General features: G+C 39.2%; 1 protein-coding gene across 8 annotated transcripts in view; it reads right to left on the bottom strand.

Moving 5' to 3' along the window:
* SNX1 (sorting nexin 1) overlaps nucleotides 1–15,088 on the bottom strand; it is a 49,227-nt gene that overhangs the window by 11,200 nt on the left and 22,939 nt on the right. For 3 of the 8 annotated variants that reach the window (XM_077128172.1, XM_077128169.1, XM_077128171.1), the window contains exons 5-14: nucleotides 14,633–14,676; nucleotides 12,239–12,380; nucleotides 11,272–11,350; nucleotides 10,713–10,788; nucleotides 6,487–6,600; nucleotides 6,196–6,289; nucleotides 4,876–5,081; nucleotides 3,195–3,338; nucleotides 2,511–2,591; nucleotides 1,994–2,065 (exon numbers count right to left, since the gene is read on the bottom strand). In XM_077128172.1, the coding sequence (XP_076984287.1) occupies nucleotides 1,994–2,065; nucleotides 2,511–2,591; nucleotides 3,195–3,338; nucleotides 4,876–5,081; nucleotides 6,196–6,289; nucleotides 6,487–6,600; nucleotides 10,713–10,788; nucleotides 11,272–11,350; nucleotides 12,239–12,380; nucleotides 14,633–14,676 (1,052 nt within the window). The other 5 variants (XM_077128170.1, XM_077128174.1, XM_077128176.1 and 2 more) reach the window with 4 other exon arrangements.

Genomic DNA, 15,088 nt, shown 5'->3' with positions numbered 1-15,088 from the left:
TAACTGATCTAAGACTCAAGCTTCCCTTGGCCACAGCAGTTCAAGAGATCAGTTTGAGGGTTCAGGATCAGCTGCAGATGCACATATTACTGGGATGGGGGTGGGGGCCTCTTGCTAGAATGCTCCCTTTGGGCACAGACAGTAAAACTACCTTGAATCTCAAAAGGTCTAGGAAGGGGTACAAGGGTAGTTCAGTGGTAGAATTCTCACCTGCCATGCAGGAGACCCAGGTTTGATTTCTGGTCCATGCACTTCTCAAAAACAAAGCAAGCAAAACAAACAAATTCAACAAATGATGCTGCAATTAATGGGATACTAATGAAATGTGACCGTGCCATACAACATACAAAAAAAAAGTTTAGGAGATCTTAGATTATCCTATCTAGAAAGAGAGTGCCTGGTTTTTGCATCCTGGGGATAACACATTAGGTCCTAAATACCTTAACATGAACCAGTCTACTGAAGACCCTTTTTGATGGGTAGCAAAAAGAGGTCCAGAACTTTGCTATCAGAAGGCAAGACTCAGAGAGCCCTGGGCAGTCTAAGAAAAAGGGTGTGAATAAAATAGAAAGTCTGCTCCATTTGCAGAAGAATATTATATATCATATAATATTATTATCATGAGGCATCTTTAAGACTCCTTCCCTAAAGAAGTATGAATAAGAATTAAACAGATTAAGGAATCCTCATAACAGGTAGCGGAGAAAAAGAAGCCCCAGTTCCACAGGGAAGCAGCAGCAACACTCACAAACTCCTGCGGAAAGAAACTCACTATATCTGAGCAACTTCTTGGCTTGTATTCCAGACCTGCCTCCCAAATGCTCCCAGCAAAAAGCACCACCATTCTGAGTCATGTAACCTGATTTTAAAATATTTTATTACATAATCTTTTCATGGCACCATCAGGAGTAACAGAAAACGTTATTCCCAGTTCCTAAACCACATCCTAAAAAATATACATTTGTATTTATATATTTATATCAATATCCCACCCAATCCCATAATTCCACCACCTATTGTAGGTCTTTTGCTAAAAGCAGGAAACTATTCTCTTAGTTAAGAAAATATATATGGAAGCTAAATGAAATATGGTTAGAGTGACTGGGGACAGGTTGGTTGGTTGTTGGGGCAGGGTAGGAGGAGTTAAGTCCAGGCTAGGCAGAATGTATCACTGGGTCCATCAGAGGTGGAGAAGGACATGTATAAAAAGGTAGCATCAGGCAGGTGGGTTCTGGCATCCTTTGTCCCTTAGGAGATGGCCTTTGCCTCAGGAAGGAAGGCTTCCCAGTACTTTGCCAGCTGCAAAGAAGTGGGGACAGTAAGCAAACCCCCCACCTAGTAGCAGAAGCTCAGTCTGGGAGGGGAGCAAGCACAATGCCATTGTGCGCCCCATGAACCTTAGCCACCCTAAGGAAGCCCTGTTGAGCAGATGTGGAAGCTGAGGGAGAGTAAGGAAATGACTGAACTGAGAGCGGACCCTATAAAAGAACAGCTAGCCAACCCTCCCTCCCTCCCAGACTGAAGGGAAGCGTCAGTTCTGGAATCCCAAATACAAGGACAGTCTCTGAAAAGAGTCTTGGTTCCACTCTGGGAAGAGGTCCACTGTGGAGGCCACAGCTTTGCCCAGCTCAGTTATCGCCTCACAATGGGGACCATTGTTTCACGTACAGACTGTGGCCTCTGCCTCAAGGGGGTTATGGTACCACAGGGTGGCCACTCAAAGGCTAAGAAGTATAGGGAAAGGAGACAGGTTTGTCCTAAAAAAATAAAGTCATCATAGGATTAGCACAGCAGAGCTGGGTTTAATCTGCTTAGGAAAAGACCCTCTTGGATGCTCCATTTTAGAACAGCAGGGTATACTTTCAACTGCTGACTATGTCAGGTCCCAGCCCCTCAGAAGCAGAACCAGCCCATTCTTGTCATCAAAGCTCCAAGCAGACAGCTGGCCTTTGGAGCAGACAGAAGAGGGCAAAGATCATGCATACTCACATACCTGCTGCTGTGAATACAGAAGTGTCTCAAGGTACTTGATCACGTGGTTTTTGAAGTCCTTGGATTTCTCTTTCTATAGGAGATAGGATTCTATACTGACCACCCAGAGAGTTGCTCCTTCCCCTCTTGATGGGATGGTGTTGTTTATGCTGACCAAGGCTGAACATGGCCTCATAAAGTAGAACCAGCAGCTGGCTGGCTACAATTTCCAGTCAAATTGCCTCTGCTAAGCCTTGCAAGGCTTTCTTGGAGGGCAAGAGTGGAAGAAGGGAGGAGAAAGGATAGGGAGTTGGAGGGTATACGGCAGATGCAAGCTTTGTTTTGTGTCTAACTGCTCTGGGTCCGACAACAACTATAGGACAGCCACTGCTTCAAGAACATACACACATACACACACACACACACTAAGGCCTCGCCTGTTCACAACTGCCAAGTCACTGGCACCTCCATTTACCTCCCTACCCAAAAGACTTGGACAAAACCAAAAATACTACTAAAGCATGCTGCTTCTTTCTCACCTCAAACCGTATCACTTCTTTTCGGACAACTGTTGAAATTCTTTCAAAGTCCCTTTCATACTGAGTCACTCGAGACTCCCACTGGAAAGACAGAACAAAGAAGGAATCACTTAATATTATGGTTTCTTTATTAAGCCTTCACATTTGCACAGCAATTCTACATACGCCGCCTTAATTGATCATTAAGTCTGTCCACCCCTCAGGGTAGGAGCAGATGTAATGGGATTTGGTATTTAAGTCAGAGTCCACCCAATGGCCACTTTAGGGGTTGTCTGGAACCTAGGTGCTGTGTACCCCAGGCCAAGCCTGGTTTCCAAGAAAACCCTGATATTCCAGCAGCCTCTGGTGTAGGTACTAAGCAACATGACTGGTAACTCCAGATAATTTAATTTAGTTCTCACCAGGGGGCATATCTGAATCACCTAGGGAGATTTTTAAAGCTCCAGGAGTCCACCTCCAGAGATTCTCATTTGGCAAGTCTGGGGTGAAGGGAAGAGGGGAAGGTCAGGTCTCAAAGCAGGCCTGGAATCATTTTCAGAGGCTTCCCCAGCAGCCACAGACAGCCCTTTAGACTCAGTAAGTTCTCTTACCTGCTGTATAGTTCCAAGCATGTGGACAGGATGAGATCAGGGCTCATTCAGGAGCCAATAGAAAAGCCATATTGGGCTGTATTGGGGGACTCACCTCTGCGATCTCATCCTTTGCTTGCTGCAGCTTATCAGGTTTGTTGGCCCACAACAGCCGAGCCTCAGCCTCCCGCTTCTTCTGCAATGTGGTCTGAGCATCCTGCCAACGCTGCCACGTCTTCATGCGCTGGTCAAAGGCAGCCTGGAGGTGGCGGTGGGGGGGATGGACAACCAGCCCTTCAGGAGCTAGGTCTTTACCAAACTTGAACTTTAGGAGTGTGATGCCACCAAATTACCTTCCCTTGCTTTGTTACTGCTGCTCACCTGTGATTTCTTAATACCTTGCTGTCAAAGTATTAGGTAAAGAATGACCTTTATATACAAGTGAGACTCAGCTTAACCTGCCAGGTTAACTGTGGTTCAGCTCCAGGTTCAGTGAAGAACAGAAACGAAATTTCTACTCATCTCTCCAATTCCACCACGAGCTCATGATCTTGAAGAGGGCAGGTGAAGGGTCTCTGAGAAAGGCCAGCTTGTAACTCTGCACTCTAAAGCATGCTTTCTCAGCCCCAGCATACCGAGCTCTAGGCTAGTCCTGGTTCACCTGTCCTGGAAGTCATATCCAAAAACCATGTCCTCCAGAGCAGACCGCAAACAATGCTACTCTCTGAAAGCTTTCCCCAGAGAGAGCCCTTCTCTGGAATGACTCTTGAGTCTAAGTAGACTGACCAGTTCTAATAATTCTACAGCCCATTATTTTCCAAACCTCTTATCACTCCAATTAGCAGCAAACCAAATAGCAAAGAGAGAGGACAATAAGCAAACTCACAGGTTGTACTGAGCAATTCACTATGGAGATAATGAGAGCCCTAGAAGTAGTTCAGCTCTGGACACAATGTAGGACTTCTGTGGTAGGGATATGTTAGAGGAGGTGGAGGTGAGGAGTGGACTCTGCTGGCTTTCACACATCCTGGTCCCAAGCAGAATCAGGGGCAGACTCTTAGAGGGCAGGCACCAGGCTTCTTTTCAGCTCTTTTCTCTACCTCAGGGAGGCCATACTAGAGCTAATACCACTACCCAGTCAAGCTTCCTTGGCTAATCTGAAAGGTCACGGAAAACCAGACTGCTCTGGTCATCAGAAGAAAAGGTGAGGTGCTCGACCCAATGGGCAAGCTGCAGTGTTGTTAACACTGTGGTCAGCATGGCACGCAACAGGCTCTGGTGACAAGCTCTCTCACCCCCTGGCCACACTCTTCCATTCAATGCCAAGCTGGTTCCATGTAGTTACCTGACTGCACACATTAGACAGACAAGTAGAAGCCAGCAAGAGCTCTCACCAGAGCAAAGTTGCTGTTTACTGAGGCAAAGATCAAAGGACTGAAGAAGCCACTGTTCCAGGGGGCTAAGACAGCAGGTCTGTAATAAGCCTTGCTTGAAAAAAAGAGCACAAAGGGCACCTTTCAGCTTTAACAATAAGGGGAATCTACTTGTAAATTCAAGACTGGTTTTTTCTCCAAATGCCTCTAGGAAAATGACTGTGGACCTCAAAATGACTCAGTGATTACTAGCTAGGAGTTAAATATATTCTTGCATTCACAAGATAACTTCTCTTTTAAGAGAAGAAAAGATTACACCTATTTATAAACTGTAATGGGAAGAAACTTTCTTGAAGACAGAGAGCAAAGAAAAGACTAATTAAATTGAGAGAAGGAGAAAGAGGGAAGGAAAGAGAACCTTACCCGGACTATGGCCAAGAGGCGAATATAGTCACTTAGGAGCTCAGCAAGGAGGAAGAAGTCATTGTTGGCCTGTTCCTGGTGAAGCTGTTCAATTTTTTCTTCCACTTCAGCGAGCTGGGAGAGTGCCCGTGACAATGCTGTGTTGTCCTCGGAGCTCCCAAGCATGGCTAGACTCTTTGCAAACTGGGCTGTGTTCAGCGCTAGCTCTGGAAGGAGGGAAAAATGGCAGAGGTGCGTCTAATCTCACAAAGAAATGGGACAAGTCAGCTGGCACTGCATGGCATGTGCTAACAATGCTCCCACCCTTATGACTGGCAACTCTAGGGTCAGAAACCCAGCCACTTATACCACAGTCAAACGTACTCAAAAACTGAAAGGAATGGAGTGTGGTCACAAGGAGCAGAAGGGAGAGGAAACTGTTGTCTTAAGTTTCACTAGGTTATGTCTACCTGGAAGAAACAGCTCCAACATTCCTGGAGAACCAACAGCCAGTTAATATAAATGGGCAAAAGTAATGATTCTTATATGTTTATGCTAAAGCTCATGATCTGGAGCCTGTCAGCACGACAATGGTCATATAATATGTGTACAATGGATAGTCTTGTAATTCTAGAGCAGGAGTTTGCAAACTTTTTCTGTAAAGAGCTAGATAATAAATATTCAGCCCACATATGGGCTCTGTCACATATTCTTTTCTTTCCCCCACATAACTCCTTAAAAAATATAAAAATCATTCTTAGCTCATCGCAACAGGCCCCAAGATCAAATCTGACCCAAGTGTGGACTATTTGCCAATCCCTTACATTGGCTTCATGCTCCTGTTCTTCTGCCTGTTTAGATTTCTAATTATCAGCATAGTTAAGGCAGAAAAGGAAAACTTGACAAATCTCACTAGATCTTCAGCAAATCTCACCCAGAGAAAAGTGAAGAGGGGTTAGGAAATATATATGGTTTCCCTGCATTTACAAATTGCTGGCTTGACCATACAGTTTACCTATATGGGAATAAGCCATACCCAAATCACATCAACAGAAACTGATGTGCCAGTTACCTGAGATGGTTTCTGAGGTACCAGGCTATATCTGAGATGGTTTCGCAGAAACCCTCTCACGTACAAACTATAGTGCCACAGTGGCTGAAGTCATGTCTCCTACCAGAAAATGCAGGGCATATCTTTTGGACAGAACCAAGGACCAAGTGGGCTCAAAATTTCAACTTGAATGACTAAGATGTTTGAGGACAGCATGCTCTCCCATCTGTAGCTCACTGGAGACATCCATCAACTTCCCCCAGCTTCAAGTACATTTCAGAGGTAGTTACCTTTCCTATGGTTGACTAGAGTTTCTACAACAGCATGCAGTTTCCGTAAGCGTTGTTCCTCACACTCTACTTCCTGGAGCTTCTCCTCAAACCACTGAAATACACAAGCCCAGAGCTTTAATGGCAGTTACTCCTATAGGTGCACAGCTTAAATTTTCCTTAGCAGTTTATAAAAGGTAACTGAATTAACTTATTAAAAAACTCTAAGATCAGAAATTTCAGGACTCCTTGGGACTTGGGACCCATGAGCCTGAGGGGCAACAGGGTTCTAAGAGGCATAGGGTTACTCACAATGTCTGATTCATTCATCTTGATGGTCATTTTGCTAACTGCATCTGTAGCTTTGTTGAACATCTTGAGGAGACCAGCACCACTCAATGTCTGGGTACCCACAGCACGTGGTAGCTACAAGACCAAGAAGGCAAGGATGGCATATTATCTGCTACCCCTAATTCAGAAGAATTAGGATCCATCAAATGGCATGCCCCAAACTTGCCAAGTAAATTATTTGAACTGCAGATTGTTGTTTCCAAAGGCAGTTAGCTGAATCCAAACAAGCAGGTATAGAAGGAAAGATCAAAGGACACTGTTAAACAAAACCAGCAAAATTTTCAGCTTTTGATATTGTACAAAAGCATGTGATATTGCACATAAAGAAAGTAGACTGTGAGTATCATGTGGCCAGGTGACCTCAAGTTGAGATTTTCTGCCCATCAGGCATAACTATGAACTTCTTAAATATCAAGCATACTTCTGCTAAAAGTAAAAAGTTTCTTTGGATTAGCCTACTTTGCACAGAGCTGGACTTGACAGGTCTTGAGAGACTTTGAAGTTGTGCTGTGATTCCATTATGGTTTTCCTCAGAGAACAAATGTCCAAGGGCAGGAACATTATTTATTCAGATTAAGGCTTCTTTTCGAGATGACCCAGATAAATCAAATATACCAAACATTTGAAAACAATTTGATTGGTTCAGTCTTATCACTACTTTCCTAATGCCTGGAAGGGATGCTGAGGAGTCTACCTATACAGTATCCATGCTGAAAACTTAGACTTTAGTGCTCATGACTCTAGGGCAGTGGTTCTTAACTGGGGGCCATTTTGTCCCCTAATGGACATCTGGAGATATCTTGGAGGAAGGGATGCTACTGGCATCTAATAGGTAGAGACCACAGATATTGTCAAACATCCTATAATGCACAGGCCAGCCCTCCATAACAAGGAATTATCCAGCCCAAAGTGGCAGTAGTGCCTCTACGGACAAATTCTGCTCTAGTGGTATGAGGTAGGGATGATGGGGTAGAAAGGAAGAATGGATTTAGAAATGCCAAGAGGATGAATTAGAAGATTTAAAGTATTTTTATTGAAAAAAATTCATTTTGGAGGAAAAAACCCCACAAACTTAGTATTATTTTCGCCATTAGAGAAATACATATTATATGCAAATTAAACAACAATATAAAAATAAAAACAAAATAATGAACAATCTGAAAAATAATCAAGAAAACAATTCTATTTATAATAGCATCTAAAAGAATAAAATACCTAGGAACAAATTTAACCAGGGACGTGAAAGACTTCTACACTGAAAACTATAAAACACTTCTAAAAGAAAATAAAGAAGATCTAAATAAACGAAAAGACAGCCCATGTTCATGAATTAGAAAACTTAATATTTTCAAGCTATCAATACTGCCTAAAGCAATCTACAAATTTAATGCAATTCCTACCAAACTTCCAGCATCCTTTTTTGCATAAATAGAAAAGCTGACCCTTAAAATTCATAGTTTTGCAAGGGGTCCTGAATAGACAAAATAATCTCAAAAAATAAGAACAAAGTTGGTGGACTCACACATCCTTATTTAAAACTTAGAAGAAAACTACAGTGTGGTACTGACATAAAGATAAATACAAAGACAAAGAAATAGAATTGAGAATCCAGAGCTAAATCAATACATCTATGGCAAACTGATTTCTGACAAGGACACAAAGTCCATTCAATGGGGAAAGAATAGTTCTTCCACAAATGGTGCTGAGACAACTGGAAATCTACATGCAGAAGATGAGTGTGGACCCCTATCTCTTGCCATATACAAAAATTAATTAAAATGGATCAAAATCTTAAATATAATGCTAAAACATAAAACTCTCAAAAGAAAACATCAGGAAATAACTTCAGGACCTTGTAGTGGGCAATGGATTTTTAAAATTTTACACCAAAAGCACAAGCAAGAAAAGAGAAAACAGATAAAATGGACTCCATCAAAATTTTAAAAATTTCTGTATATCATAGATCATTTTCAAGAAAGTGAAAAGACTCCCTATGGAATGGGAGAAAGTATTTGGAAGTCATATATCTGATAAGGGTTAATTTCCAGAATATATAAAGAACTAATACAACCCAAGAACAAAAACAAAAACAACCCAATTAAAAAATGAGCCAAGATTTTAATACATCCTTCTCCACAGAAGATATTCAAATGGCCAATAAGTATATAAAAAGATATTCTATCATTAGTCATTAGAGAAAAGCAAATTAAAACTACATTGAGTTACCACCTTATATCCACTAGGATGGCTATTACTTAAAAAGCTGAAAATAGTAAGTGTTGATGAGGATGCAAAGAAACACCAACAGTCATACATTGTTGCATTGTTGGTGGGTCTGTAAAATGGGGCAGCCACAGCGGAAAACAGTCTGGTGGTCCCTCAGAAAGTTAAACATAAAATTATTATATGACCCAGCAATATTACCTCTAGGCATATACCCAAAAGAACTGAAAATAGGAACTTGAACAGCTATTTGTATACCAATGTTCATTGCAGCACTATTAACAAGTGCCAAAAGGTGAAAGCAATCCATGTCCTTCAACAGATGAATGGATAAACAAAATGTGGTATATTCATACAATGGAATATTATACAGCTGTAAAAGGAAGTGAAGTGTTGGTACATACTAGAGCATGGATGAATCTAGAAGACATCATGTTGATTGACATTAGCCAAACACAAAAGGACAAATATTGTATGATTTCTCTTATATTAAATACTTAGACTAAGTAAATTCATAGAGGCAGAATGCAGAATGGGGGAAGCAGGGGTGGGAGGAGAAAAGACTAGGGATTTATTACTAAATGAGTATGAGTTTTGGTTTGGAATAATGAAAATAGCATGGAAATAGATAGTGGTCAAAGTTATGAGGTATTATCATTGTACTTAATGTCAAAGAATTGTGATTAAATTTAAAATGATTTTCATATTATGCATATTTAACCACAACTAAAAAATAAATAAAGTATTTTTTAGAAATAAAACTTCATGGAAAGATACATATTAACAGAGAAGAGAACAAGCTGGTAATAGCTATGAATAATTCACAAAGTCTCCACTGTACAGGAAAGCCAGTTGTGTAGGGGCAGAAAGATTCTCTCTGTGGCTTGAAGAGAGAGGGAAGGCATTTCCTTCATGCCTTACAGAAACTTCCTTTTGCAAATTATAATTTAAATTGTAAGTATTTGGTGGAGATGGTTATCCAACTATATGCATCTGCTGAAACTCATTGAACTCACTAAAACCCATGAATTTTACTGTATGTAAATTATACCTTAATAAACTTGATTAAAAAAATTCTTGGGAAAAATTTCTTAGAGCATACAGGTATATACTTTTGTTAAAATGCATCAAGCTGAACACTTGAGACAGGTGCATTTACTCTATGTAAATTATACCTCAATAAAATTGATTTAAAATTTTTTAAAATAGTCCTGCCCTGTCACTTATTTCCTTCTATTTTTCTTTCCTATGAGAGAAAACACTATTTTATTTCATTGTTTCTTTGATCCTTATCCTTAGAGACTTTTATTTTTTCTATAGCTGACATCTATATACTATTTCATGTTTGCTTTCTGTAATTTTTTAAATTATGCTTTGATGTACTATCATTTCTGTACATTTTCTGTGGCTGATAAGAACAAAGTATTTGTTTTATTGATATATTTTACTTAATTCCCCACTTGTTAGCAATTGGTCTGTCTTCCAATTTTTCATAATCATGAATAGCTTATGCATAACCTATAGAAAACGACTGTTCACTTTAATCAATGCTTTTTCTATAGGCCAGTTCTGAGGTTTGTGTTAAGTGTTTTTGAACCAAAGCCCCTTAGCTCCTTGCACAAAAATAGGCATTCAATTTGAGCCAAATAGTAACCTATGAAAGACACACCAAGGACTTGCCAAACGGATCATTGTGCTGATCCAGTCAGATAAAACTAGGGTAAATTTGACCTCTGCAACCAGTTGCCTTTTCTTTTTTTTTTTTTTTTTTAATTTATCTGACTTTTGACTACAAGGAAAGAACTTCTTTTATATCAAAGGTTGAAAACTACTTATTACTCTTGGGGGACCCACAAATAAGATAGAGTCTGGTATATACATATATATACATGTTAAGTGCTAAAACATTTTAATTTCACTAGGGGCAAACAAAAATTATGAAATTAAGTTTGTAGAATACTAACCTCTTCTTTTTCCAAGAACTCCCTGACATCAGGGTCTTGTAACATTGTAGGATGATTCACAACCCTCTGAAGGTACCTAAAGATAAGCAATTATCTGTTAATAGGGCCTCACAAGGTTTTGGGTGTCATACAATTTTGATAGGGACATCATGTCTTTCATTATGTGAAAATGTCCTCAGATAAGGAACCTAAGTAGGTGTCAGTTTATAAGCACATTTGAGTTCATAGTCTTCACATTTCCAAAAAGGACAAGAAAATAACTGATCAGAGAAAGACTTCAGAGCTAGTCATTCTTTTTTTTTTTTTTTTTAGAGCTATTCATATTTGATTGTCCAAGAGAATAAGAATATGATGCCCTTACAGGACGGGGAAAGGAAAAACAACAAAACCTGTCTCTAATGTGGAACTTAGGAAAGGTTAGAGATAATACATAGATAGGAATATTTAATTCACTCAAGTTTCAGCTCAACTAACTTGAGAGAATATCTATTAAACCTGTTTTAGCTTTCCACTTGTTTTCACATTTTTCAGGAAAATGGTTGTAACTTATGACACTTACCTCTCTAGAGCAGCCCTCCGTTTTTCAAGAAATTCTGCAGAAGAAGAATCTTCCTTCCCAACTTTCACTTTTGTCATTCCTGGAACGAAAAAATTTAAAAAGCAAAAATAATAATAAATCAACATAAAAAAGGACAAATCTATAAAAATTAAAATAAAAAAGTCCACAGGAGGAAACACAAAGAGGCAGTACTATAAAACACTGCTTAAATTAAAAAAAAAAAAAAAAAAAAGGGTGGGCCCCGGTGGCTCAGCAGGCAAGAATGCTCGCCTGCCATGCCAGAGGACCTGGGTTTGATTCCCGGTGCCTGCCCATGTAAAAAATAAAAAATAAATAAAAAAAACACTGCTAAGGAAACCTAAACCCTCAGATGGCTCCTAGGCCAGATAAGTCCTGAAACCCAGAGGTGTCAGTCTCTTCAAGAACATTAACCATTCCATCTTCCTATCCCGAGTTGTCGAAACCTCTTTTCTAACTGAAAAGTTAGAACAGGCATAACCCAAATATTCCTAAAGATTGGGAGAAGAATTAAAGGAGAAGGAGGAGTTATAACAGAGAAGTTAGGATTTAACAAATGAGTATGACTACTGAATCATTACATAGATATTTCTTTTTACTCTCAGTGTTTGGAACATCTAGAAAGAAAAATCTGAAATTGTGGAACTGTAACCCACCATACCAAACTTTGAAATCTATAACTACTTCTTAAAATGTACTTTGAAATTTATTGTTTTGTATATATGTTATGTTTCACAATAAAAAATGTTAAGAAAAAAACCCACAAAAACAAACATAGTGACTATTTCTCTAGACACAAGTGATATATACGAAAATGCAGAGATGTCTTTTTAAACCACAAGATTATACACTGTTAATAGAAGTAGTCTCATATAGCAAGCAGTAACTATATTAAAAAAACAAGGAATGCAAAGAAAAAACCCAATAGAATCAAAGACCACAGCCTTACCTATTAGACTCTTCTCAGGTGGAGGAGGGACAATGAAGCCATTCTGAGAGTGCTTCTCTGAAAGCTTCTCATAAAGACCCAGAAAATCGCTGAATCTTCTTTTTACTGCAAACTGTTTATTTCTGAACATTGGTAAGCTCGTCTTGGGGTCATTAAAAAAAAAAACAAAAAAAAAAAAACACAAGGCTATTTCATTCCAAATAAGGTATGAATGAGTATCTTGAAAGCCATCCCTCGGACTTTAAAGGAATCCATTTCTCAGATCTGTGCCCTTTACTCACTTGACAAATTTCTTCAAGGCAGAGCCTCTTAAACGTTTTTGAGCTAAAGCCCCTTTTGGCAGCCCAGAAAAGCCCAATGTGCCCTTCTCAGAATAATGATTTTAAAAGCATAAAATAAAATACAAGGGATTGCAAAGGCAACCAATTAAATTCAAACACAGTTTCACCCCCAGGTTAAAAACCCTTGTTCTAAAGGAAACAGATATTGAATTCTAGCTTTACAGTCACCTATAACCCATTCATCCTGCACTGACTTATTAGGAGTATTAGCTGCTGGAATTAAAGTGGATAAACTAAAGATAAACTAAACAGTACTTCTAGGGGACATCAAATGAAATGTCTAAGCTGGTAACACTTTAACCTCTGAAGTGTCATAGCAGCTAGAGCTCACAGGAGGCACGCCAACAAATAGTAGAGCAACAATACAAAGGAAACATCTAGTGAAAAAGACTAGGCCTACATCACAATGAGAGATAATTTTATACTCACCAGATAGGTAACTTGAAGAAGGGAGAACTTTTCAAATGTAGACAAGAAAGTAAATCAATGGGAATTTTTACACACAGCCGACAGGAGTACAAATTGGTACAAGGACTTTAGAAAACAGTTTTCATTTCCTTGGGAGGTTCAACATTTGTACTATCTATGACCCAAGGAAACTATTCCTAATCATATACTCTATATAAATTCTTCTATTTGTGCACTAGGAGACATGTATGAGAATGTTTTGTTATTACAAAAACTGGAAATAAGACAAATGTTTATGACCAGAAAATGGATAAATATATTATGGTATATTCACACAAGGGACTAACTACAACTATATACAGCATAGGTGGGTCTAAAAAATAATGCTAAGTTAAGAAAGCACTGTTTCTAGCATGACGCCATTTTTATGATACTCAAAAGCAAAGCAAAGGGTGGGCTACTGTGGCTCAGCAGGCAGAGTTCTCTTGCCTGCCATGCCAGAGACCCAGGTTCGATTTCCAGTACCTGAACATGTAAAAAAAAAAATAGCAAACCAATATATTGTTTAGGGATACATATGTGAAGATTTTTCAATAAAGGAAGTGAGAGACTACTCACAAAAGTGGTTGTCTCTAAGATACAAGGCGGAAGATGTGACAGGGCACACATAAGTACATGCAAGATAAGTGATCTTAAGGCTGATGACAGGTACAGGGTTCCTATTTAGAACGATGGGAGTGTGTTTGCAATGAATGGTGGTGATGGCAGAACAACACTGTGAATGTAATCAACAGCACTGAAATATATATTTGAATGTGGTTACAAGAGGAAATGTTAGGTTGTACATATGGTAAGAGAAAAAAAATTATTAAAAAAATCCATGGAACTGCACTATACAAACAGTGAATCTTATGTTTAACCATGAACTATAGTTAATAATTATAAAAATTTTTATTAACTATGGTTCATGGTTAAACATAAGGTTCAAATGTGTAACAAATGTTCCACACCAATGCATGGTGTTAATAACAGGATGGTATATAGGAATCCTGAATTTTATGCTTGATTGTTTTGTAAACCCACAGCTTCTCTAATAAAAAAAACTTTAAAAATAATTTCAAAAATTATGGAAAAAAAAGATGCAGGTAAGTTTAGGGTTTCAATTTACTATGCTTCATTGTTTACATGGCATTTTGCAAGTTTCATATGTAGTAATATTTAATAAAAAGATCAGGCCTGAGTAGTAAACTTATTAGACAAAGTATTAAAAGCAGTTCTGTGTATGAAATCTCAGAAGAACTGAGGACTTTTAAACAGGTGATTACTCTAAGTTTGGGGCAATCTACTAAATTAGCTCTAAGTCACGTAGTTCCTAAGAGACATGGAGCTATACCAGATGTCTTAACTCACAAAGTTTCACACTGAAGTATTAGCTCTCTCAAAGAAAATTACAAAGGCGTAGTCCAGAATACCCAGATGAGATAACCAAGGGGCTAGCTAGAGGCTTGCTCCACCTTGACTAACCATGAAGGAAGATGCTGGCAAGGAAACTGAAGAGATACCCAGTATAATCTCAATAATGATCTTCTTGGTATGAGCATCCAAGACTATTAAGGTGGTCATAAGCAGGGTCACTTGGACTCACCTGTGTTGTAACTTTGTAGGCTACATAGGCATTCATACCATCTCCTGTGGGAGAACAAGAAAGCAAGAGAGGATTACTCTGTAAACCAAAGCAGTGTTTATCTAGCTAACATTTAACCAGGACCCATAAACCACAGGAGCCCTGTATAAGAAGGGATACTTGTTTCAACTCCAAGTATAATATGCTATCCTAAAATCTAGTTCCTATTTTGCCTCAGGGCCTTTGTGATTCATACCATGCCCCCGCAGATGCTGGCTGGGGTCCAGTCTGAGTTAGACAAGAGAGTCAGCTCCCTGTTCCAAAGCCAGGCTCCATTTATATCCTCCACAAAGCAGCACTGGATACTGACAATCCATCAGTTGTTACCATGCCAATATTTGGGCTGGTTACACACATCTGTCCAAAACCAAACAATTCTGTTGCTGTATAAAGCAAAAGGAGGAGAAGGAAGCAACT

The sequence above is a fragment of the Tamandua tetradactyla genome, chromosome 14 (assembly GCF_023851605.1).
Source record: "Tamandua tetradactyla isolate mTamTet1 chromosome 14, mTamTet1.pri, whole genome shotgun sequence".
NCBI classification, from domain to species: Eukaryota; Metazoa; Chordata; class Mammalia; order Pilosa; family Myrmecophagidae; genus Tamandua; species Tamandua tetradactyla.
Note: the sequence above shows the minus strand (reverse complement) of the source record. Positions and strands in the feature narration are given on the sequence as shown.